The following is a 23,306-nucleotide window of genomic DNA, read 5'->3' on the forward strand; positions in this document are numbered from 1 at the left end:
CAACTGTTGGAGAAATAATTAGAAAATGGAAGACATACAAGACCACTAATAATCTCCCTCAATCTGGGGCTCCACGCAAGATCTCACCCTGTGGGGTCAAAATGATCACAAGAACGGTGAGCAAACATCCCAGAACCACACGGGGGGGACCTAGTGAATGACCTGCAGAGAGCTGGAGCAACGTAACAAAGGCTACCATCAGTAACACACTACGCTGCCAGGGACTCAGATCCTGCAGTGCCAGACGTGTCCCCCTGCTTAAGCCAGTACATGTCCGGGCCCGTCTGAAGTATGCTAGAGAGCATTTGGATGATCCAGAAGTGGATTGGGAGAATATCATATGGCTAGATGAAACCAAAGTATAACTGTTTGGTAGAAACACAACTTGTCATGTTTGGAGGAGAGAGAACACCATACCTATTGTGAAGCATGGGGGTGGCAACATCATGCTTTGGGGCTGTTTCTCTGCAAAGGGAACAGGACGATTGATCCGTGTACATGAAAGAATGAATGGGGCCATGTATCGTGAGATTTTGAGTGCAAACCTCCTTCCATCAGCAAGGGCATTGAAGATGAAATGTGGCTGGTCTTTCAGCATCACAATGATCCCAAACACACCACCCGGGCAACGAAGGAGTGGCTTCGTAAGAAGCATTTCAAGGTCCTGGAGTGGCCTAGCCAGTCTCCAGATCTCAACCCCATAGAAAACCTTTGGAGGGAGTTGAAAGTCTGTGTTGCCCAGCGACAGCCCCAAAACATCACTGCTCTAGAGGAGATCTGCATGCAGGAATGGGCCAACATACCAGCAATAGTGTGTGACAACCTTGTCAAGACTTACAGAAAACGTTTGACCTCTGTCATTGCCAACAAAGGATATATAACCAAGTATTGAGATGAACTTTTGATATTGACCAAATACTTATTTTCCACCATAATTTGCAAATAAATTCTTTCCAAATCAGACAATGTGATTGTCTGGATTTGTTTCCACATTTTGTCTCTCATAGTTGAGGTATACCTATGATGAAAATTACAGGCCTCTCTCATCTTCTTAAGTGGGAGAACTTGCACAATTGATGGAACCAAGAAGAACAGAAGGGTGAAGGCTGTGATTTATTGTAAGGGGAGGAGGTTGAAGGTGAATTCTGGTGCTAGAGAAAGGAACATCTGCTAAAGAAACAAATGTCCAAGATTTTAAAATAAATGTTGTTTGCCCTGTATTTGCCTGTACACACAGATCACATAAACAAAGCAAAAAAGTACTATACTTTACACCCTTACTTCTCTGAGAACTTAACCCTATTTGCTGTGTACACAGATTAATACATTTATAGGGTTAAGTTCTCAAAGCAGTGTGTGTAAATGTCAGCTGCCAGTGTCTCTGCAGCTCCTAATTTATTACTAAGGCAAACCAACCCATGCAGGAAGTTCTAGTAACAGCTTTGGTGCTAAGGGGGCAGCCATGCTGGATGACCTCATTATAGGTTGTGTGTATACTGTATATATTAACCCTGTGACTTACACTTACCCCAAATCTTCATCTTTGCTGCCAGTGTCACTGCCTGGGGAGAAGGGTGATTGCTATAAGAGCTTAAATAAGAAGAGCATTTAGACTTCATTCTATCTGATTCCTTGATATTGATCTTTGTCAGCTTTTGTTAGCTCATTCTTAAGGATCTAGAACATCCCAGCTAACCACATTACTCACTCTGCCAGTTACCTACATCACTCTTTCCTTCACGTCTTCCTTTTTACTCCTCCAACACTTTTTTTTTTGCTGCCCCCAGTTTGTAATACTCTCTACCTTACTAAGTCAGACTCTCTCCACCCTTTATAGCTTCATGCATTCTTTCAAAACTCATATTTTTAGAGAAGTCTACCTCTAATAATTCAACCTCTTGTGACAATCCCGCAAGATCCAGGATGTTTGGATGGTATTTAGCTTTTTCTGTTTTTTTTTTTTTTTTAAATTATATAAATGTTAAACTTCTAGAACCACCCCTGTCTTACTTTGTTAGCATACCCCTTATTGAAAACTATGGATTATGGTGGTGGTGGATACAAATAAATAATAATAAAAATAAATAGAACAATATTGGTCCCTAATAATGCAACTGTTTAATCAGCTTCAGGGTCTTTTTGGTGCAGGCTCTCTCATGCAAGCATGAAACCTGAAAGTTAAGCACCTCATTCAACTGTTGCTTCTTAACATATCCGCAACCTCAAAGATCGTAAAAATCAGACAACCTGGAGCCATTTGTCTCGGATGACTAACAAGCCTTATTCTCACGCAATTGGTTGCACAATAGCAGGAGGTGGGCTTGCACAGGTGATTGCTCATGCAATCTTAAATTCTGAGAGCCAGAAACGCTTTCAAGCATTCTGGCACAGTTAATGAAAGTAAAATGACTTATAAAGCTTGGTGGTGCAATAAATACTTGACCTGCTATTTTTTTTCATTGCATCTTGCAGATCTTGATGTCGGAGCCAGGAAAACTGCTACAGAAGTTTAAAGTATGGCTGCAGGAGTATTGGAATGTAACGGATCTCATCTCCATAATCCTTTTTTCATTTGGAATGATACTTCGCTTACAGGAACAGCCAATCAGCAGCTATGGGCGAGTTGTATATTGTGTGAACATTATCTACTGGTATATTCGTTTGCTTGACATCTTTGGTGTAAACAAATACCTTGGGCCATACGTCATGATGATTGGCAAGATGGTGAGAAACATTTTTGCTTATTTAAAGGATTATGAAGTCAGTGAATATAACGTTATTTCTTTGAAAAAAGTTGCTTTTATAACTAATTTATTGTACTGGCCACAAATATGCACATTTATCATAATCTAGGGATTTATTAGCATTAATATTAGGATTTTAAATATGATATATGTGCATATTTGCCATCATAGTCTTTAACATTGTAAAATGAAAAGCTACATTTACTTAGGAATTTATTTTTATTGCTGACTGGAAAATATTCTAATCTATCAGGATTCTCATATGAAAACATTGTATGCAAGCTTGGGTGATTTTTTTATTTTATTTATTTATTTGCATCTTTTCATATGCCATTCTAATCCATTAGAATATCTGGTGTTTCAATTAGTAAAACTTGTTTAATTATATAAACTAACAGGACAAATCTAATTAGACATGTAAAGAACAGTAAAAAAAACTGGTCTATCTGAGGCTTTTAATGGGGGTTTTCTAAAGATGCTTTCACAGACCATCATGGAAGCAAGAGTTATGTGTCTAAAGTAAAACAAAAACATGATGGCTGATTGATTCACTGTTGAAAATGGCTGCTTTTTAGTTAAGGTTTTTACTTAAAGGAACATGAAAAAGAAAAATGTTCATAAATCAGATAGAGCATACAATTTTAAGAGACTTTTCAATTGAATTTGATTAATTCTGTTAGTATCCTTTGCTTCAAAGCATGCCTAGGTAGGCTTGAGTAGCAGTGTACTACTGGCAGCTAGTTGGTGATTGGTTGCTACACAAATATGTATCTTGCTGCTTTTTTGCTGACTTTGCTGCGGCTAAACACATAATTATATCGAGCAAATGTGTAATAATAAAATACTCTAATGCTTAAGGACATTTTTTTGCACCTTTATCTCCCTTTAACCAATTATACTGATAATGATGTGAACAATTAACTAAAATTCATTTAATTAAGTTATTTGATAATTAACTTAATTAACCATTTACTTAATTGAACTGATAAACATTTGTATGACTTTATTTAATTTGTATACAAATTTTATCATTTAAAAGAGTGATTTGAGTAATATTTTCTTTTTCTTTTATTAAACCAAGACCTGATCATTATTATTAGCATGTGAACTAAGCATGTGTAAAAAAAACTATACCATTGTAAAGAAGATATGCAAACAGTTAAAAACTGCCACTTTAAATAGGTTAAAATGTTTTTTAAGATCTCATGGCTGTTGAATTTGAAAAGTCTACAAATCCTGTGGAAAAACTGATGGAAAATAATATTCTGATGGGTTTGGATACTGCTGTTGAAGTTTTCCCATAATATAATGCAATGGTTTTTAATTAGAAAACCCTGCAAAAAGTCATGTGATGCACTACGTGTGAGATTTCTATAGGAAGCAGTCTGATATTTACATTAACAATATAAACCTTGAAGCACTAGATTGTTATTACATACAATTTCACCATATTTATGGATAGATCCCACTACACAACGTAGCCTCAGGGTAACTATAGAAGTACAACTGCAATCATAATGAAATATATATATATATATATATATATATATATATATATATATATATATATATATATATATATATATATATATATATATATATATATATAGATGTGTGTGTGTGTTTGTGTGTTTGAGATTGCCCAAGAAAGAAGTTAGAATAACTCTGTACTCTCCTTTAAGTATATTTATTTAGTGACATTTGAGGTAACCTCCTCTTCTTCAGGCCCTAAAACGAAGCCAATTATATAGCCACAGGTGTTAAGTCAATACATTAATTAATAAGCAAACTAGGGCACGAAAGTGTTAAAGTAACATTTGTTTAGATACTGCCAAATGTGCATGGTGTCCATAATCACATTACGTGACACGTGTTCCATCTGAAGCCAATCAGATTCCACGGTTGCCATACTCACAACAGGACGTAACATTTACGTTTCTCTTGCATGTATTAACTTTAATTGTCACAATATTGCTCCATAATTTGTTCTTTTGTTATTTTTGAGATACCGTGATTTTGGGAAACTTCCACGTTGTTGATACACAATATCCTTTTTATTTCTATCTATTTTTAATGTTTTAGAAATGTGCATAAGTTACAAAATCCTTTATAATCAGTGCATCAAGCAATCACTTAAATACTAAAAGTCAAATTAACAAACAAAATTTTGTGTGCAAAATTACCCAAAAGTATATCCACAAAACATATTGTTTATACTAACACCACTGCTATACTGATAAATCCTTTATTTACGGTGACTCCAAACTATTCTTCCATCCAATTTCACTCATTCCAGGGCTGATAACATTCCCAAACAAATGTAAGAAAATATACGTTCACCAAATACTACTGGAATTTTCACGTTGTTATCTCAATTAAAAAAAGCACATATAGACATTACATGTATGTACAGCTCCACAATCAGTTTTATAATTATATACTGTATGCAGATTCATCAGAGTAATCTCGCAAGACTTGTAGTAGTTAATGTGCGCTACATGCAAGATGGAGAAAGAAAGCTATAGAAACAGAAACCAGTCTCAACACAACACAGAATTTCTGATGATTTAATGTACTTTTTATGCATTTTTATTATAAATTTTTTTTATCAATTATTCACAGGAGTGCTTAATATGGTTTATTATGGTAAAAAAAGGAACATTTTGTTCAATATCCTTAAAGGGATAGTAAATACCAAAAATGTTCTTGTTTAAAAAGAAAGATAATCCCTTTATTTACCATTCCCCAGTTTTGCATAACCATCACTGATATAGAAATGTACCTTTTACCTCTGTAATTACCTTGTATCTAAGCTTCTGCTGACTGTGAAGAAAGAACAGAGGCGCCACAATGGCCTAGTACCACCAAAACAGGTAATAATTCATGCAAGATAACAGGAATAATACTCACAGACGTATAGCACCCAACGGTGCTAATGGGGCAGGTTGGAACTTTGCAGTAGTCCAGCTCACTGTAACCAACCAGCAGTAGTGTCAGATCTGATAACCTTGAGGGAACACTCCTATTGCCTGTATGAAAATATAGAGCAAACAACCATAGCCCAGTAACCTATAGACAAGGGCAAAAAGAAAAAGATTCATTGCACTTACAGTAAGGAAGGCAGCTCCAGGTGCAGTATAAGCGGACTGGGGCTTCACAGCCACCCAGCTGACTGAGATCACCAGCAAGCAGCAACAAAAGTATTACAAAAAAAAATAAACACATTCGCCTAGATTTAGAGTTTTGTCGGTAAAGACCTGCGTAGCTAACGCAGCTTTTTTTCCTACCGCTGCTTCCAAACAATGCTGGTATTTAGAGTTGTCTGAGGGGCTGTGTTAGGCTCCAAAAAGGGAGCTTTGAGCCGAATTTACCGCCACTTCAACCCTCAATACCAGCGTTACTTACGGTAGCGGTAAGCTGGCAAAACGTGCTCGTGCACGATTCCCCCATAGGAAACAATGGGGCAGTTTGGGCTGAAAAAAAACCTAACACCTGCAAAAAAGCAGCGTTAAGCTCCCAACGCAGCCCCATTGTTTCCTATGGGGAAACACTTTCTAAGTCTGCACCTAACACCCTAACATGAACCCCGAGTCTAAACACCCCTAACCTTACACTTATTAACCCCTAATCTGCCGACCCCGCTATCGCTGACACCTGCATTACACTATTAACAACTAATCTGCCGCTCCGGACACCGCCGCCACCTACATTATCCCTCTGAACCCCTAATCTGCTGCCCCCAACATCGCCAACACCTACATAATAATTATTAACCCCTAATCTGCCCCCCCCAACATCGCCGCCACCTAACTTCAAGTATTAACCCCCAATCTGCCGACCGGACCTCGCTGCTACTATAATAAATTTATTAACCCCTAAAGCTAAGTCTAAATATAATTTTAATCTAACGAAATAAATTAAATCTTATTAACTAAAGTATTCCTATTTAAAACTAAATACTTACCTGTAAAATAAACCCTAATATAGCTACAATATAACGAATAATTATATTGTAGCTATTTTAGGATTTATATTTATTTTACAGGCAACTTTGTATTAATTTTAACTAGGTAAAATAGCTATTAAATAGTTATTTACTATTTAATAGCTACCTAGTTAAAATAATTACAAAATTACCTGTAAAATAAATCCTAACCTAAGTTACAATTAAACCTAATACTACACTATCAATAAATTAATTAAATAAATTACCTACAATTACATACAATGAAATAAACTAAACTAAATTACAATAAAAAACAAACACTAAATTACAAAAAATAAAAAAAGATTACAAGAATATTAGGCTAATTACACCTACTCTAAGCCCCCTAATAAAATAATAAAAAAAAATAATAATAAAGATCCCTACCCTATTCTAAGTTAAAAAGTAATCAGCACTTTTACTAGCCCTTAAAAGGGCTTTTAGTTAGGTTTAATTGTAACTTAGGTTAGGATTTATTTTACAGGTAATTTTGTAATTATTTTAACTAGGTAGCTATTAAATAGTAAATAACTATTTAATAGCTATTGTACCTAGTTAAAATAAATACAAAGTTGCCTGTAAAATAAATATAAATCCTAAAATAGCTACAATATAATTATTCGTTATATTGTAGCTATATTAGGGTTTATTTTACAGGTAAGTATTTAGTTTTAATAGGAATACTTTAGTTAATAAGATTTAATTTATTTCGTTAGATTAAAATTATATTTAATTTAGGGGGGTGTTAGGGTTAAGGTTAGACTTAGCTTTAGGGGTTAATACATTTATTATAGTAGCGGTGAGGTCCCCCCCAATGTCGCCGCCACCTAACTTCAAGTATTAACCCCTAATCTGCCGAGATTAGGGGTTAATACTTGAAGTTAGGTGGCGGCGACATTGGGGGGGCAGATTAGGGGTTAATAAATATTATGTAGGTGTCGGCGATGTTAGGGGCAGCAGATTAGGGGTTCATAGGGATAATGTAGGTGGCGGCGATGTGCGGTCAGCAGATTAGGGGTTAAAAATATTTATTATAGTGGCGGCGATGTGGGGGACCTCGGTTTAGGTACATAGGTAGTTTATGGGTGTTAGTGTACATTAGAGCACTGTAGTTAAGAGCTTTATATACCGGTGTTAGCCCATAAAGCTCTTAACTACAGCCTTTCCATGGGCGGTAGGAGTCTTGTCGGTAGAGGTGTAACGCTCACTTCAGCCAAGACTCTAAATACCGGCGTTAGGAAGATCCCATTGAAAAGATAGGATACGCAATTGGCGTAAGGGGATCTGCGGTATGGAAAAGTTGCGGCTTGAAAGTGAGCAGTACACCTTTACCTGGCCGACTCTAAATACCAGCGGGCGGCCAGAGCAGTGTTAGGAGCCCTTAACGCTGCTTTTGACGGCTAACGCAGAACTCTAAATCTAGGTGATTATTACAAAAAATAAAAAAACACTAAGCTTACAAAAAATAATAAATTAAATTATCAAAAATAAAAACAATTACACCTAATTTAATAGCCCTATAAAAAATAAAAAGGGAAATAGCAATTGACTATGTATTGAAATATATAAGAGCACAAACCTTCACATGGTTTTCATAAGTGCACCAACACATCATCAAGCTTATTTGTAATCTAGTGTATTTCCACCAAAAAAAAAAACTCTGTGCTCATAGTTACAGACTCAACCCATTCAATATATCTAACTGGGCCTTTTTACAACTCAATTTATATTGTTACCCTTGTAGGCTATACAGCCCATGACAATTGCTGCCTAATAGACAGTGGATCACATTATTAACTTAGTGTTCTCTTTAAATAACCAGTTTTTTAACTGGAATTTCTGCCAGTATTTCAGTTTTAATACACCCCTGGTTTTAAATATGTTCCTATAAAGGTTTATATTTCAATTTGTGTGACTTTTTTTCCAAACTCCAATTAATTTAAGGGTCTTATTTGAGTGCTTATATAGTATCATTTGATACTCAATGAAACATTTATATTTGCCAGAGAAAAATGATGAATTTTTCAAATTAAGAAAGATGAAAGTTACAGTGACCCAGGAAAATTTAAAAAGGATAAATCCTAGTGATTCCATAAGCAGCATTGCAGTGAGTGGAACGACACTTTATCAGACCTTCCCTCCTTACACTGAGCTATCAGCTTTGTATGATTCTGTGTCATACACGACATATACAACATCTAATACAATAAAACATTTTACAAAGTCAATAATTTATTCTAATAAACTGGAATGCAATTCCATGATTTTACTTGCACAATTTAAGATACAAAATAGAAAGTAGGACACATTAATTAGAATGTCCATATACATTCTGCAAAGAATAAATTATTACGGCCAGGTTATGAGTTTTGCGTTATGAGGGGTGCGGTACTAGCTTGCACGTTATTGTCACCGCTCACATACCTACAGCGCTTGTATTACAGGTTTTCATAAACCCGGCGTTAAAAGGCAAGAAGTGAGCATAGAGCAAAATTGTGCTCCATACTGCACTCCAATACCAGCACTGCTTAAGTCAGCGGTGAGCTGGTTGTACGTGCTCGTGCACGATTTCCCCATAAACATCAATGGGGAGAGTCGGCTGAGGAAAAAGTCTAACACCTGCCAAAAAGCAGCGTAAAGCTCAGTAACGCAGCCCCATTGATTCCTATGGCGAAACTAAATTTATGTTTACACCTAACACCCTAACATGAACTCCGAGTCTAAACACCCCTAATCTTACACTTATTAACCCCTAATCTGCCGCCCCCAACATTATACATATTAACCCCTAATCTGCCGCTTTGGACATCGACGCCACCTACATTATACTTATTAACACCTAATCTGCTGCCCCCAACATCGCCGACACCTACATTATATTTATTAACCCCTAATCTCCCGCCCCCAATGTCGCTGCCACCTACTTACACTTATTAACCCCTAATCTGCCGCCCCCAATGTCGCAGTCACTATAATAAACATATTAACCCCTAAACCGCCGCACTCCCACCTCACAAATATTAGTTAAATATTGGTAACCCCTAATCTGCTGTCCCTAACATCACCACCACCTTCCTACATTTATTAACCCCTAATATGCCGCCCCCAACGTCGCCGCCACTATACTAAAGTTATTAACCCCTAAACCTAAGTCTAACCCTAATCCTAACACCCCCTAACTTAAATTAATAAAAATAAATCTAAATAAAACTTACTATTAATAACTAAATAATTCCTATTTAAAACTAAATACTTAACTGTAAAATAAACCCTAAGCTAGCTACAATATAACTAATAGTTATTGTCAGGATTCTACAGGTTGTTATCGTTTCTCACCTTGTTGCTGTACCTTTAATTCAGAAGCCCTGCCTACCCAATCTTTAAATTCCAGTTGCACCATCAATCTGGTGCTTAGTATTGTATTGTTATTAGTCATAGCAAACTGCTCTACACTGAGCCTGCCTTGTAGTTATTATCCACTGGTTAGATACCTTCCAGTCCTGACAGAGTCTCCTAAGAGAAGAAGTTTTTCCTACAACTGTTTTACAGTTTTAATCTCATCGTGTTCTGCCAGCTGTTTCACCTGCTGCTACCACTCAAGCAAACACGCAACTTTGTTACCTCAGTGATTCAGAGACTTTAAGCACACGGATACAAACATCGTATTAAAACTGCTAGAGTGGATACAAACTTACCTCCGGTAAGCTAAAGAAATACAACAACAGACTGAGCCGTTCGTTACTATATCAGAGGCCAGATAGCACGCCCCCTGTGATGTCACACTTTCTACGGTAACGGAACAAAGCAAGGAACCGCTCACGCTTCTCTGTCTATCACACCTAAGCTTGGGGGAAGGTAACATTTCAACCTGGTAACCAGATTAACCAATTAATCGCTACATAGTAGTGAGGGTGATACCTTTTCACATCCAGAATATAACTGGTAAACAAAGAAGTAAAGTAACGGAAGGAAGTGTAATATGTTTATGAACTCTCGTTACTATCCTTGCCTTTAATTCAACCCTGCTAGGATCAGTAGTACAATTAAAACTGACTGTTACATCCTTCATATAACTGTCACTACTTTCTGACACAGTGATTCCAAATCAACTTGTTTTATGCAAGTCTTTTCTATCAAATTTCACATGATATCAGGAATGACTTTGCATAGTGATAACCTTAATTCCTGTGATACATTCACAATTCCTTAGTGTGAGTGAATTTGCAGCTGAGTTCCACAGCAGAAATCTGCAGTATTTAAGTTATCATTACAGTTATATTGTAGCTATCTTAGAATGTATTTTTATTTCACAGGCAAGTTTGTATTTATTTTAATTAGGTAGAATAGTTACTAAATAGTTATTAACTATTTACTAACTGCCTAGCTAAAATAAATACAAATTGACCTGTAAAATAAAACCTAACCTGTCTTACACTAATACCTAACCTAACCCTACAACTAAATAAATTCCTAAATTAAATACAATTAAATAAATTAAATACAATTAGCTAAATTACAACAAAAAAACAAACACTAAATTACAGAAAATAAAAACCAAATTACAAGATTTTTAAACTAATTACACCTAATCTAATAGCCCTATCAAAATAAAAAAGCCCACCCAAAATAAAAAAAAAACTAGCCTAAACTAAACTACCAATAGCCCTTAAAAGGGCCTTTTGCGGGGCATTGCCCCAAAGAAATCAGCTCTTTTATCTGTAAAAAAAAATACAAACAACCACCCCAACAGTAAAACCCACCACCTTCACAACCAACCCCCCAAATAAAACCCTAACTAAAAAAATCTAAGCTTCCCATTGTGCTGAAAAGGGCATTTGGATGGGCATTGCCATTTGGAAGGGCCTTTAGCTCTATTGCGGCCCAAAGCCCTAACCGAAAATTAAAACCCACCCAATACACCCTTAAAAAATCCTAACACTAACCCCTGAAGATCCACTTACAGTTCTGAAGATCTGACATCCATCCACAACAAAGCCGGGAGAAGACCTCAACGAAGCCGGGAGAAGTCTTTATCCAAGCCGGGAGAAGTGGTCCTCCAGACGGGCAGAGATCTTCATCCAGACGGAATCTTCTATCTTCATCCATCCGGCGCGGAGCAGGTCCATCTTCAAGACATCCAGCGCAGAGCATCCTCTTCCAACGACGACTACCAGACGAATGAAGATACCTTTAAGTGACATCATCCAAGATGGCGTCCCTTAGATTCCGATTGGCTGATAGAATTCTATCAGCCAATCAGAATAAAGGTAGAAAAAATCCTATTGGCTGATGCACCTAAGAGAGAACAGTGCGACCCAGTGAACATGGTGCTGTGACCGAATATTGGGTTGGGACCGGTGGGTTTAAGAACCCTGATTTGTAACTACTAAGGTATATTGGCAGTGAAGGGGGAAAGAAAAAAATGTAATAGCTACTTTAACATACATTAGCTCAGTCCCTCAGCCTCAATACTAGACCACTACTTGGCACTCCAGAGATTGTATCTTTATCACTGTAGTGCCCCTAAGTCACTGTAGAATGAGGTTATCAGCTTCAAGATACAAGAGTCCTGTCTGTCAAGAGTTCCATCTTTGATGCAAATTCTACAGCATTTCTCTTCTAATTTCGGCTTAAGAAATATCTGATTTATTCTGTAAAATGTCATGATTCAGATAGATAGACATAACAATAACATTTTAACCCCTTAATGACCAGCAATGTTCCCTTTTCTTTCTAATGACACGGTAGTTCATGGATCATCAAATACTGTTGGGAATATCACTCCTGGCCAGCAGGAGGAGGCATAGAGCACCACAGCAAAGCTGTTAAGTATCACTTCCTGTCAGGGTGCCAGGAATCAGACTGAGACAAGAATTGCAAAAATAATCACACTTTTATTAATAACAAAAATAATAAAAAGTCCACAAGCCAAATAACAAGCCAGGAGTCAAAACCAGAGCTGGTAGTCAGACAAGCCAAGTCAGGAACCAGTGCGAGTAGTCAGATGAGCCGGAATCAGGAACAAGGAGAACAGCAAAGTCAGGAACAAACCAGGGATCAGGAACCAGAAGAGACGTCAGACTAGCCAGGTAATACACAGGAACTCAAAAACAGGTCTGAGACAATGCAAGGGCAAAGCATACTGAACAGAGGCCCTTTAAATAATAAGTGATGACATCACAATTCTGAGACTGCAACCTGTCTCACACGGATGATGTACAACAGTCTGGCCATAAGAAGGCGTGCAGGAAGTGAGCAGCATCACACACTCCGAACCAGATTCAGCAAGAAAGGTGAGTAAAGTGGCTGCCAGCAGTACATGGCAAACAAAGCAAGGAAAAACCCTGACAGTACTCTCCCCTCAACGACCCCTTCCCTGCGAGAGGACAAAAAGGCTTATTGGGGAAACGGGCATGGAAGGCACGGAGGAGGGCGGGAGCATTAACATTAGAGGAGGGAACCCATGAACGCTCCTCCGGACTGTAACCCCTCCAGTGAACCAAATACTGTACGCGACCCCTGGACATACGAGAGTCAATAATGCTGCTGACCTCATATTCTTCATGGTTGTCAACAAAGATAGGACGGTGACGAGGCAACACAGTGGTAAACCGATTACAAACCAATGGTTTTCAAGAGGGAGACATGAAAAACATTGGAGATGCACATTGCAGGAGGACGGTCAAGAGCGTAGGCCACAGGATTGACCCATCAGAGTATCCGAAAAGGACCAACATAAGGGGGAGCCAGTTTATTGGAAGGCACATGAAGGTTCAAGTTGTGGGAGGACTGCCAAACCCTCTCACCAACCTGGTAGGAAGGCGCGGGCAGACGCCTATTATCAGCAACATCAGAATGAAGACCTGGCCACCAGAATTGTTGAGTGACAGACCAAATCATTTGGTTCTTGCCCGGGTGACCTGCGGCTTTAGGATAGTGGTAGGTGTGCAATAGTTTAGTTCGAAGATTCTCAGGTACAAAGCACTTACCACTAGGTTTTTCAGGAGGTGCATTGGTTGTTCAGCCAGCATCTCCTCCCCTAAGGGAGAAGTCAAATTAGTACATATGGTGGCCAAAATATGATCAGGAGGTATAACTGGAATTGGTACAGACTCCTCCTTGGACAGAGGTAAAAATTGATGAGAGAGGGCATCAGCCCTAACATTCTTACTACCATGCAGGTAGGAGACCACATAATTAAACTGAGACAAAAATAGCGCCCATCTGGTCTGTTGGGGCAACAAACGTTTTGCTTTGGATAGATAAGTCAATTTCTTGTGGTCAGTAAGAATGAGCACTGGTACGCTAGTACCCTCAAGAAGGTGCCTCCATTCCTTGAGTGCCAAAATTATGGCCAATAATTCCCTGTTGCCAATTTAATAATTGCACTCTGACGGAGACAATTTTTTAGAGAAGAAACCGCATGGATACAAGGAACCGTCAGGCGTAAGACATTGAGACAAGAGGCCACCTACTCCAGTCTCAGATGCATCGACCTCAAGAACAAAAGGCAGGACAGGGTTAGGATGAGCCAGAACTGGAGCGGCAGCAAAGGCATTCTTAAGACTCTCAAAAGCCTTATTGACAGTAGGTGACCAATGGAGTGGATCATTCTCCTTACGGTCATGTCAGTGATAGGTTTGACCAAGGAAGAGAAGTTTTTAATAAACTTCCTATAGTAATTGGCAAAGCCCAAAAAATGTTGAATAGAGGGAAGACCAACTGGGCGAGGCCACTGCAGGACTGCAGACAACTTGTCAGGATCCATGGAGAACCCTGCAATGGAGATTACATAACCTAGAAAGGTTACTTTGTGTCTGATGGAACTCAAATTTCTCGAGTTTACAAAACAGGCCGTTCTCATGTAGTCTCTGAAGTATCAATGTAACATCAGAACGATGAGCCTCAAGAGTGGGTGAGTGTATGAGGATATCATCTAAGTACCCCACAACATAATGTTGCAACATATCTCATAGAACATCATTAATAAATTCCTGGAAAACAGCTGGAGCATTGCATAGGCCAAAGGGAATTACAAGATACTCATAATGCCTGCTCCTGGTGTTAAATGTTGTTTTCCATTTGTGGCCCTCCTTAATCCTAACGAGATTGTATGCTCCTCTCAAATCAAGTTTAGAAAAGACCGTAGCTCCCTTGAGGCGGTCAAAGAGTTCTGAATTGAGCGGAATAGGGTAAGCATTATTAATGGTAAGACGATTAAGACCCCTATAATGGATGCATGGTCTTACCTCGCCACCCTTTTTCTTCACGAAGAAGAAGCCAGTCCCTGCATGAAAGCAGGCTTTGTGGATGATCCCCCTTGACAGAGCATCAGCAACATACTCCTCCATAGCTCAATTCTCTACAACCGAGAGAGGGTAAACCCAGCCCGAGGAGGAATGGCTCTGGGTTGCAGGACTATGGCACAATCGTACGACTGGTGAGGAGGCAACGTACCGGCACGCACCTTGTCAAAAACATCTTGGAACTCTCGGTACTCCTCAGGCAATTAAGATACCGAAGAAGTGCACAGGACAACAAAATTTCGGACCTACACCAGTCAAAACTGGGATTGTGCTTTTGGAGCCAGGGATAACCCAGAACAAGCAGAAAATGCAGAGAGTTAATCACCTGGAACTGGAGGGTTTCAAAATGGAGAGCCCCAAAAGCCATGGATAATGGAGTGGTTTTGTGAGTAACGAGTGCAGGCTGAAGAGGCCTGCCATCAATGGCCTCAATAGCAAGCGGAATGGGCTGAGGCAATACAGGAATGGAGTGCTGTGATACCAAAGCACTGTCAATGAAATAGCCCGCAGAGCCTGGGTGACTATGCAGGAGTCCACCCAGGAAAGGACAACCGCAACCAAAGTTTTCTCCTTTAGCGGTTCCGGGGACGAGTATACATCACCCAAGGTCTACCACCGACAGGACCCTAGGTGCGAGCGTTTAATCAGCCGTGTAGGACAAAACTTTAAAAGGTGGCCCTGTAACCCGCAATAGAGACAGTGCCCCTCCCTCCTCCTAAAGGTCCTCTCCGCCGTGGAGAGATGCGTAAATCCCAACTGCATCGGCACAGCAGTACCTGGTGACTCGGGACCAGGAGAAATGGGAGGAGAGGGAGGCATAGGTGGGAACGACAATGTAGGAGACAACGGTACAGGAGGCTTCTGCAAGCGCTCCTTGAAAGAGGGCCTTTCTCTGAGTCTGATGTCAATTAGTATTAAAAAAGACACCAAAGCCTCGAGATCCTCTGGTAAATCTCTGGCAGCAACTTCGTCTTTAATCACATCAGAAAGCCCATGAAAGAAGGCGGCAACAAGGGCTTCATTGTTCCAAGCAATCTCTGCGGCAAGTGTACGGAACTCAATGGCATACTGAACAACAAATCTCATACTTTGCTGAATAAACATGAGTTGTTTGGCAGCAGAGGAGGAGCGAGCCGGAACATCAAATACCATTCGAAAGGAGGCCACAAATTCAGGGTAATTAGAAATCACAGGTTTATTATTTTCCCACAAGGGATTAGCCAAGGCAAGGGCTGTGTCAGAGAGTAATGAGATGAGAAATCCCACCTTAGCTCTGTCAGAGGGAAACGCCTGAGGTAGCTTTTCAAAGTAAATGCCCACCTGGTTCCAAAACACTCTGCACTGATTAGGATTGCCTCCATAATGCTGAGGTAGAGGTGCAGACGAGCTGAGTCAGAAGCCATTGTGAATAGTCAAACGAGCCAGAATCAGGAACAAGGAGAACAGCAAATTCAGGAACAAGCCAGGGATCAGGAACCAGAAGAGACGTCAGACTAGCCAGGTAATACACAGGAACTCACAAACAGGTCTGAGATAGCGCAAGGGCAAAGCATACTGAAATAAAGGCCCTTTAAATTATAAGTGATGACATCACAATTCTGAGACTGCAACCTGTCTCACATGGATGATGTACAACAGTCTGGCCATAAGAGGGTGTGCAGGAAATGAGCAGCATCACACACTCTGAACCAGATTCAGCAAGAAAGGTGAGTAAAATGGCTGCCAGCAGCACATGGCAAACAAAGCAGGGAAAAATCCTGACACTTCCCTTCCCACAAACCCCAGTCATTCTCTTTGCCTACGTTAAGAGCAAGGAGGTGGTAAAGTTTATGTGTCTGAAAGAAGATTTTTCAATCAAGATTTTATTATTTTGAAGCAGAGCAAGTTTGTTCTGTTCCTTCCTGGGGTTTAGCCATAGTCCATGTCAGTCTCTTCAGTAGAGCAATGGTGGCTTCTAAGCAATTGTGAACTTGTGGGGTATAATCCTCACTGCGCCTCCCAAATAGTTGTTGCTGCCCTATCCTTAAAGCCTGATTAGGATTATTCAGTCTTTCTTGTTTTCCACGGGTCTATATGAGGAGGTGTGCCTCTCAAACAAGGTGAGCTGTCCCCCTGCTGGACGGCTAGATGCAGGTAAGTGCATTGGTCTTCTATGTCTGGGGGACTTGCACTTAAGGGTATTTAAAAGGCTGCAACAGTTTTTGGGACTTTTATATCCTTTATGGAATATTTTAAGGCAGGACGCAGGCACTCTGTAACAGGAGACAAGTACTGCTTCAGGGGTTAATACATTGATTATAGTATTTCCTGAATGAGGTTTGTTAGTGATAGTAGTATTACAAAATTTGAGAGTTTGCTGCCGTTTTTATTATGGCATTAATGTAGCCCTTGAGGGGTTAAGTATTCCTCTAGCGTGCATTGCAAGCCTATATTTTATTTCATATGTATGAGGTTTTGTATTTTAGGATAAACTCTCTTCATACACAGTAAGATTTTATTATCTTCAATTTTTGGGACTGTTCGTGAGACGCCTTCTCCATTTTTCTTGAAAGTCTAACGGAGCGGTGAAATTTTTATTATTTTTCAGGACAAACATATGTTTGTGTTAAGAATGAAACGCGATGTTCAAGAGAATTTTCGTGCTTCATTTGCCTGTTGTTGCCTAGTCTCTGCCTCCTTCTTCACAGTGAAGGAGAGCGGCGCCATTTCGGCTATAGTTGGCTCCGGTCATGTGACCCGCACTTTCTTAACTGCTCCGTCAGAGATTGGAGCAGCGTTGGACTCGGTCTGTAACCAGAGAGCGCTGGTCAATTTAACATTCCTTACAATAATAGAGGAATGTTTTAGAGTCCTAAGTTTTTCAGAATAACGGCTAATGTGCAACAAATTTACACTTCGTTTCTTAATAAATCATGTTTTCCTTTATCCCTTGCTGTGTATGCCATAGAATAGTTTTAGGCTTATTATATAGCATTTATACCTCTGTACAAAGGGGTAGTTGTCCTGGATGGGGAGGTTATTCCAGGCTAGTAGAGAGTGTTATTTTCTTAAAGTGATAGTACTTTTTAATGAAACGTTTCACTTGTAGTTTTTGTGACATTTGTTCAGGTTTCTGTACCTAGAAGCAAATGTTTATTAACAGGCTCTTCAGGTCCATTTTGTTTGCTTTTTGACGATAATACACTGTGTTTTAAATATTGATGGTCATATTTCTTAAGGTTATATACCACTTTGGTTTGTGGTAGTATTCATTTGTACTTGCAACAGGGATAGCTAAGGACAACATTTGTTTGGCAAACATTTATGTCCATTATATTGTTTTGAGGGCAGATTGTTGTGGTAAACTTTTATGTCCCTCATGTTAAATAAAATATTTTTTGAAATAATGATATTTATTTTTCTTTGAGCCTCTTTTTCCTAAATACAACATTTCTAGACATTTTAATTGGTCTATACTTTTTATTAGCCAGAGCTAGGAAATGTACACCTAGTTTGTCTCATGTCTCCCAGGATGATGCTGTTCAGACATTGCCACAGCTTTACCTTAAACGTCCCAAACATATATGGCATCACATACAGTGCCCTGCGGTTCCTCTCAATCTCCTGGAGGAGTGTATTTGCCTACAGAATTTGCAGCTCAGGTACCCTTGTCTGTTTTTCCTTTTTTACAGGGAAAATGCAAGAGGACATTAAAGTTTTTCAGATAGTAGGGTTCTGTTCCACATTCTGCTACACAGATCCCTCTCTTGCCTACGTCTGGTGAGGAGAATTCGCCGGTAGTTTCTGAGGGTGAAATCTCAGATGTGGGCAGTTTAATTCCTTCATCTGATGCTGAAGTGATCTCCTTCAGATGTATGCTTGAATACCTTGTGTATTGTTAAAAGAGGTTTTTGGCTACTTGGACGACACCAGTGCTCTCTTCGTTGTCAACCATTGAAAGTTTGGTAAACTTAATCCTTTCTGTGATGTTTCTTTCTTCAGGGCAGGAGTGCTATAAAATGTTTTTGGTAGGAGTATGAGTAGTTAGGGATGATTTTCCTCCTGTCTCCAGTCCTTTAGGGATTCTCCTATTGCTGACTTCTTGAACGCACGGTGTCCTATGTAGAAAGGAACTTTTCTACTATGGTGAAAGCTTGCTGGGGTCATAACCCAGAGGTCAATGGATCGTTACCATCCTCTAAGGGCTGGAGGTTAATTGTTCTTTCAGAGCAATGCCTTGTCTTATTAGACTTGCTGTACTAGCCACTGGACATTGTGAATGCAGTCTGGCAGCTGGGAAACCTACCTGTGGTTTAGTGGTACAGTTTAGGCATTATAATTCTGCAGTTGCAGGTTCAATTCTTATTTTTGTAAGGTTGAGACCTTGTTGGGACTAGGTTTAGCAGATTTTTCATCTGACTGTAAGGGTGGAAAATATGTTTTTTCTACCACATGTCAAGAGAGTAAGATTGGAGGATAGTTTCCTGTCCCATTTTTTGCTCAGTCATGCCTTTTGGAGCTTAATCCAAGATTTCCTCCAGGGGTAGTTTTCTCTTTCTAGGGTATCTGCTTCCCAGGTTTGAGAGGATTTTCTTGAACTGGATGTTCGGGATCTTCCTCCCTGGGAGTGACATTCTCAGGCCTAGTTTGGGAACAGGATCTAGGTATTAACCTCATGTAACTCAGTTTCTGACCTTCAATCTCGAGTTTCTGAGTTTTCGTCATCCTAGTCAGACTTTTAGGTCTTGGGATATTGAAATAATATATAATTCACTAGTCCAATCTTCTTTCCTAGGGTGAAGAAATTAATCTGTAGCAGGGGTTCCTTGTTTCATACACAAGGGTCATTGTTTTGGGTTATCCTCACTATACCCTGGATGTATTTGATTCCTTCTGATCTCGGCAGTTATGCAGGGTCAGGCCTGGGATCTCTAGGTGCGGTATGCTTGGTCCTTAATAGATTTTCTATTTAGGTGAAGACTTTTATTCTTTTAGGTATACTGTCCAGCCATCAGCGAACCCTAGTGGTCCAGTAGCTAGCTTAGCTGTATCTGTATTGTATCTAGCTGCAGCTGATTTTCCTTATCTTTCTGTGTTTCAATATAGGAGGGAATTGGTCTAATCGTTCCCATGGACTTCATTCCCTTGCCTTTTACATAGAAGGTTTTCAGTCTGGCATAGCTGTTTTTCTCTGTTGGTTGATTTTACACAAGTCCTTGCTCGTATTCAACAGGAGAGAGCGGCAGTGTTTCTATTAGCCTCTGCATGACCTTGCAGGACCTGGTACGCAGACTTAGTGGGAGATCTTTCAGATCTGTCTCAAAAAATCGATCTAGATTAGTTTGGAGTTTCTCTTCCGTAGTATCTATCTCAGGGCGCGTGTTTCTATAGTTTTTCCTGGGTGATGTGACCACAATGCCAATCTGCTAGGCTTGTATATGGTCTGGGTTTTGATTAAGGATATGGACTCGGAAGTGTCTGCTCTCCTCTTTAACATCTTGGAGTAGAGTGCGATTTGCAATGCTCTGATGGCCGGGGCTTTTGGCTATAGTCGTTTTTCGCTTGGTCCCAGTCGGATATTATCTCCTCTTTGGTTTTATTCAACCACCAGGGAGGAACTAGGGGTTCCTTGGCCATGTAGGAGGTGATTTGGATTGTTGAGTGCGCGGAAGCCCACTTTTCAGGGGTGGACAATTGGCTTCTGAACAAATAGTTTTTTATCCAGGGGAGTGGAACCTCTTCCGGAGGTATTTTTGAGGTAGACCCTCAGATGGGGGGGTCCGGAGTTTCTGAGAGCTTTTTGACAGACCGTCGAGTTTCCAAGGTATAGTTCTTGGTCAAGTGTTCCACTGTCTGCCCTGATAGATGCTGGCTTCTCTTCACTTTGTAGACTGGCCTTGAGGATGGACCTTCTGTGCAGGGTCCCTTCCTGCATCTAAATTTCGTCTCTCTGATGCTGCCTGCTTGGAGATTGAACGCTTGGTTTTGTCTAAGCGTGGTGTTCTGAGTCGGTCAGACTTGCAGGCTTGCAGGCCAGTTTCTTGAAGTTTTATCATCACTTATGGCGTACCTTTTTGGTAGGAATCCAGGGGCTATTCTTGGAGTGGAGTCAGGATTCCCAGATCTTGGTCCTGTCTCCAGGATATCTGGAGAAGGGTTTGTCAGTCAGTACCCTAAAGGGTCAAAATTCTTGGATTTCTCAGCTTGGCAGTGTGTTTTGCCTTATCTTTCTTTCTGATGAGACGATTTTTTTTTATACTAACTTACGGCTAGATTATGAGTTTTGCGTTCTGAGTGAAAAAGCCTCATAATGCTGCTTTTTCACTACCGCTGGTATAACGAGTCTTGCAGGTATATCTGTCCCGCACACTTTTGTGGCCGTAATGCAACGTAACTACCGCAGCTTTCAAAAAGTCCTTTTTCAATGGGACTCCCATAGCGCCGGTATTATGAGTTTGCCTGTCCAGACAAAAAGTAAGTGGTACAGCCTATACCATCAAGATCCGTACCGTAAACTGAATGTCAGTAGTTATGGATTTTACGCTACAAAGCCATAACATAAAACTCATAACTAAAGTGCTAAAAAGTACACTAGCACCCATAAACTACCTATTAACCCCTAAACCAAGGCCCTCCCGCATCGGAAACACTAAAATAAAATTACTAACCCCTAATCTGCCGCTCCCGACATCGCCGCCACTATAATGTTCCAATCAGCCAATAGAATGCAAGCTCAATCCTATTGGCTGATTGGATCAGCCAATAGGATTGAAGCTCAATCCTATTGGCTGATTGCATCAGCCAATAGGATTTTTTCACCTTTAATTTCGATTGGCTGAAATTGCAACTCCTTAATAGAATCCGCTATAGGAAACATCTTCTTAAAAATATTAGATGGAGAAAAGGGAATACCAGGTCTTTCCCATTCTCGAATAACAATCTCCGCAGCACGGTCAGGAACCGGAAAAATCTCCACCGCAGAGGGAACATCAAAGTATTTGTTCAATTTACTAGACTTTTTTTGATTGACTACGATAGTTGTGTCGGAGTCGTCCAAAGAAGCCAAAACCTCCTTAAGTAATAAGCGAAGGTGGTGTAGCTTAAATCTGAAGAATACCACTTCAGCATCAGAAGAAGGAATTACACTGTCTGAGTCTGAAATTTCCCCCTCAGATGCTACTGACATGTCTTCTTCCTCAGGCTTATGGGAAGGGACACTCTGGATAGCCAGAACCTGATCAGAAACCTTACTAACTGTTCCTTAAATTTATTTTTACGCCTTCCCTGCAACATGGGGAAAGCTGACAAGGCTTTAGATACTGCAAGGGATACCTGGGAAGCAAGGTCTTGTAGAGAAAATCCTACAGGATTGCAAGAGGAAACACAGGGCACTGTATGTAGAGACTGAAAAAGTTGGGACGCTTGAGGAGAAAGCTGCGGCATATCTGCAACATGAGACAACTGAACAGCGTTTACCTAGGATAATGGTGGCTCATGGTAAAATATTTTATCTCTATAACTTAAAGGGACATGCCACCCACATTTTTTCTTTTATGATTTAGAAAGAGAATGCAATTTTAAACATCTTTCTAATTTACTTATATTATCTAATTTGTTTTATTCTCTTGATATTCTTTGATGAAAAGCATATCTAGATATGCTCAGTAGCTGCTGATTGGTTGCTGCACATAGAAGCATCATGTGATTGGCTCACCATGTGCATTGCTTTTTCTTCAAATAAGGATATCTTAAAAATGAAGCAAAATAAATTATAGAAGTAAATTGTAATGTTGTTTAAATTTCTATTCTCTATCTGAATCATGAAAGAAAGATTTTGGGTTTAGTGGCCCTTTAAAGTTCTCTCAATACATGAGGAACAAAAAGGAACTGGGGGTTCCACCTGAGCATCAAAATATAACTGACAAGCAGCAACTTCACCTGGGATAATGGTTTGAAAAGCCTCTTGATTCATCTTATGTAATAAATAAGGATAAAGTGTAAAAATCCTTTATTTGAAAATAAAAAATAAATGTGTACTGTGTCTTTAAATAGAAATGTGTGTTGGTGCAACAAACCAAATAGACCTCAGGCTACCTATACACCTCAGTAGCTTTACTGAGGTGCCTGTTTGTCCTGCAGCTCGCAGAGTGACTTCCCTCACAGAAGAAACAATCCCCTTTTCAAATACAGAGCGGTTACAGAGCCCTAACTGCCAAAAAAACAGCTTACAACAATAATAGCCATGACCAAAAGTTAAAGTATAAAAACTACTATAACACACTGAGCCACCAT

At 39.7% G+C, this 23,306-nt stretch overlaps 1 protein-coding gene across 4 annotated transcripts in view; it reads left to right on the plus strand.

Moving 5' to 3' along the window:
• The window catches only part of TRPM3 (transient receptor potential cation channel subfamily M member 3), an 814,585-nt gene that overhangs the window by 654,556 nt on the left and 136,723 nt on the right, over positions 1-23,306 (plus strand). For all 4 annotated transcript variants that reach the window (XM_053702508.1, XM_053702509.1, XM_053702510.1 and 1 more), the window contains one exon: positions 2,473-2,724. In XM_053702508.1, the coding sequence (XP_053558483.1) occupies positions 2,473-2,724 (252 nt within the window). The remainder of the gene's footprint in view (positions 1-2,472; positions 2,725-23,306) is intronic.

This window comes from Bombina bombina, chromosome 2, assembly GCF_027579735.1.
Source record: "Bombina bombina isolate aBomBom1 chromosome 2, aBomBom1.pri, whole genome shotgun sequence".
Lineage (NCBI taxonomy): Eukaryota > Metazoa > Chordata > Amphibia > Anura > Bombinatoridae > Bombina > Bombina bombina.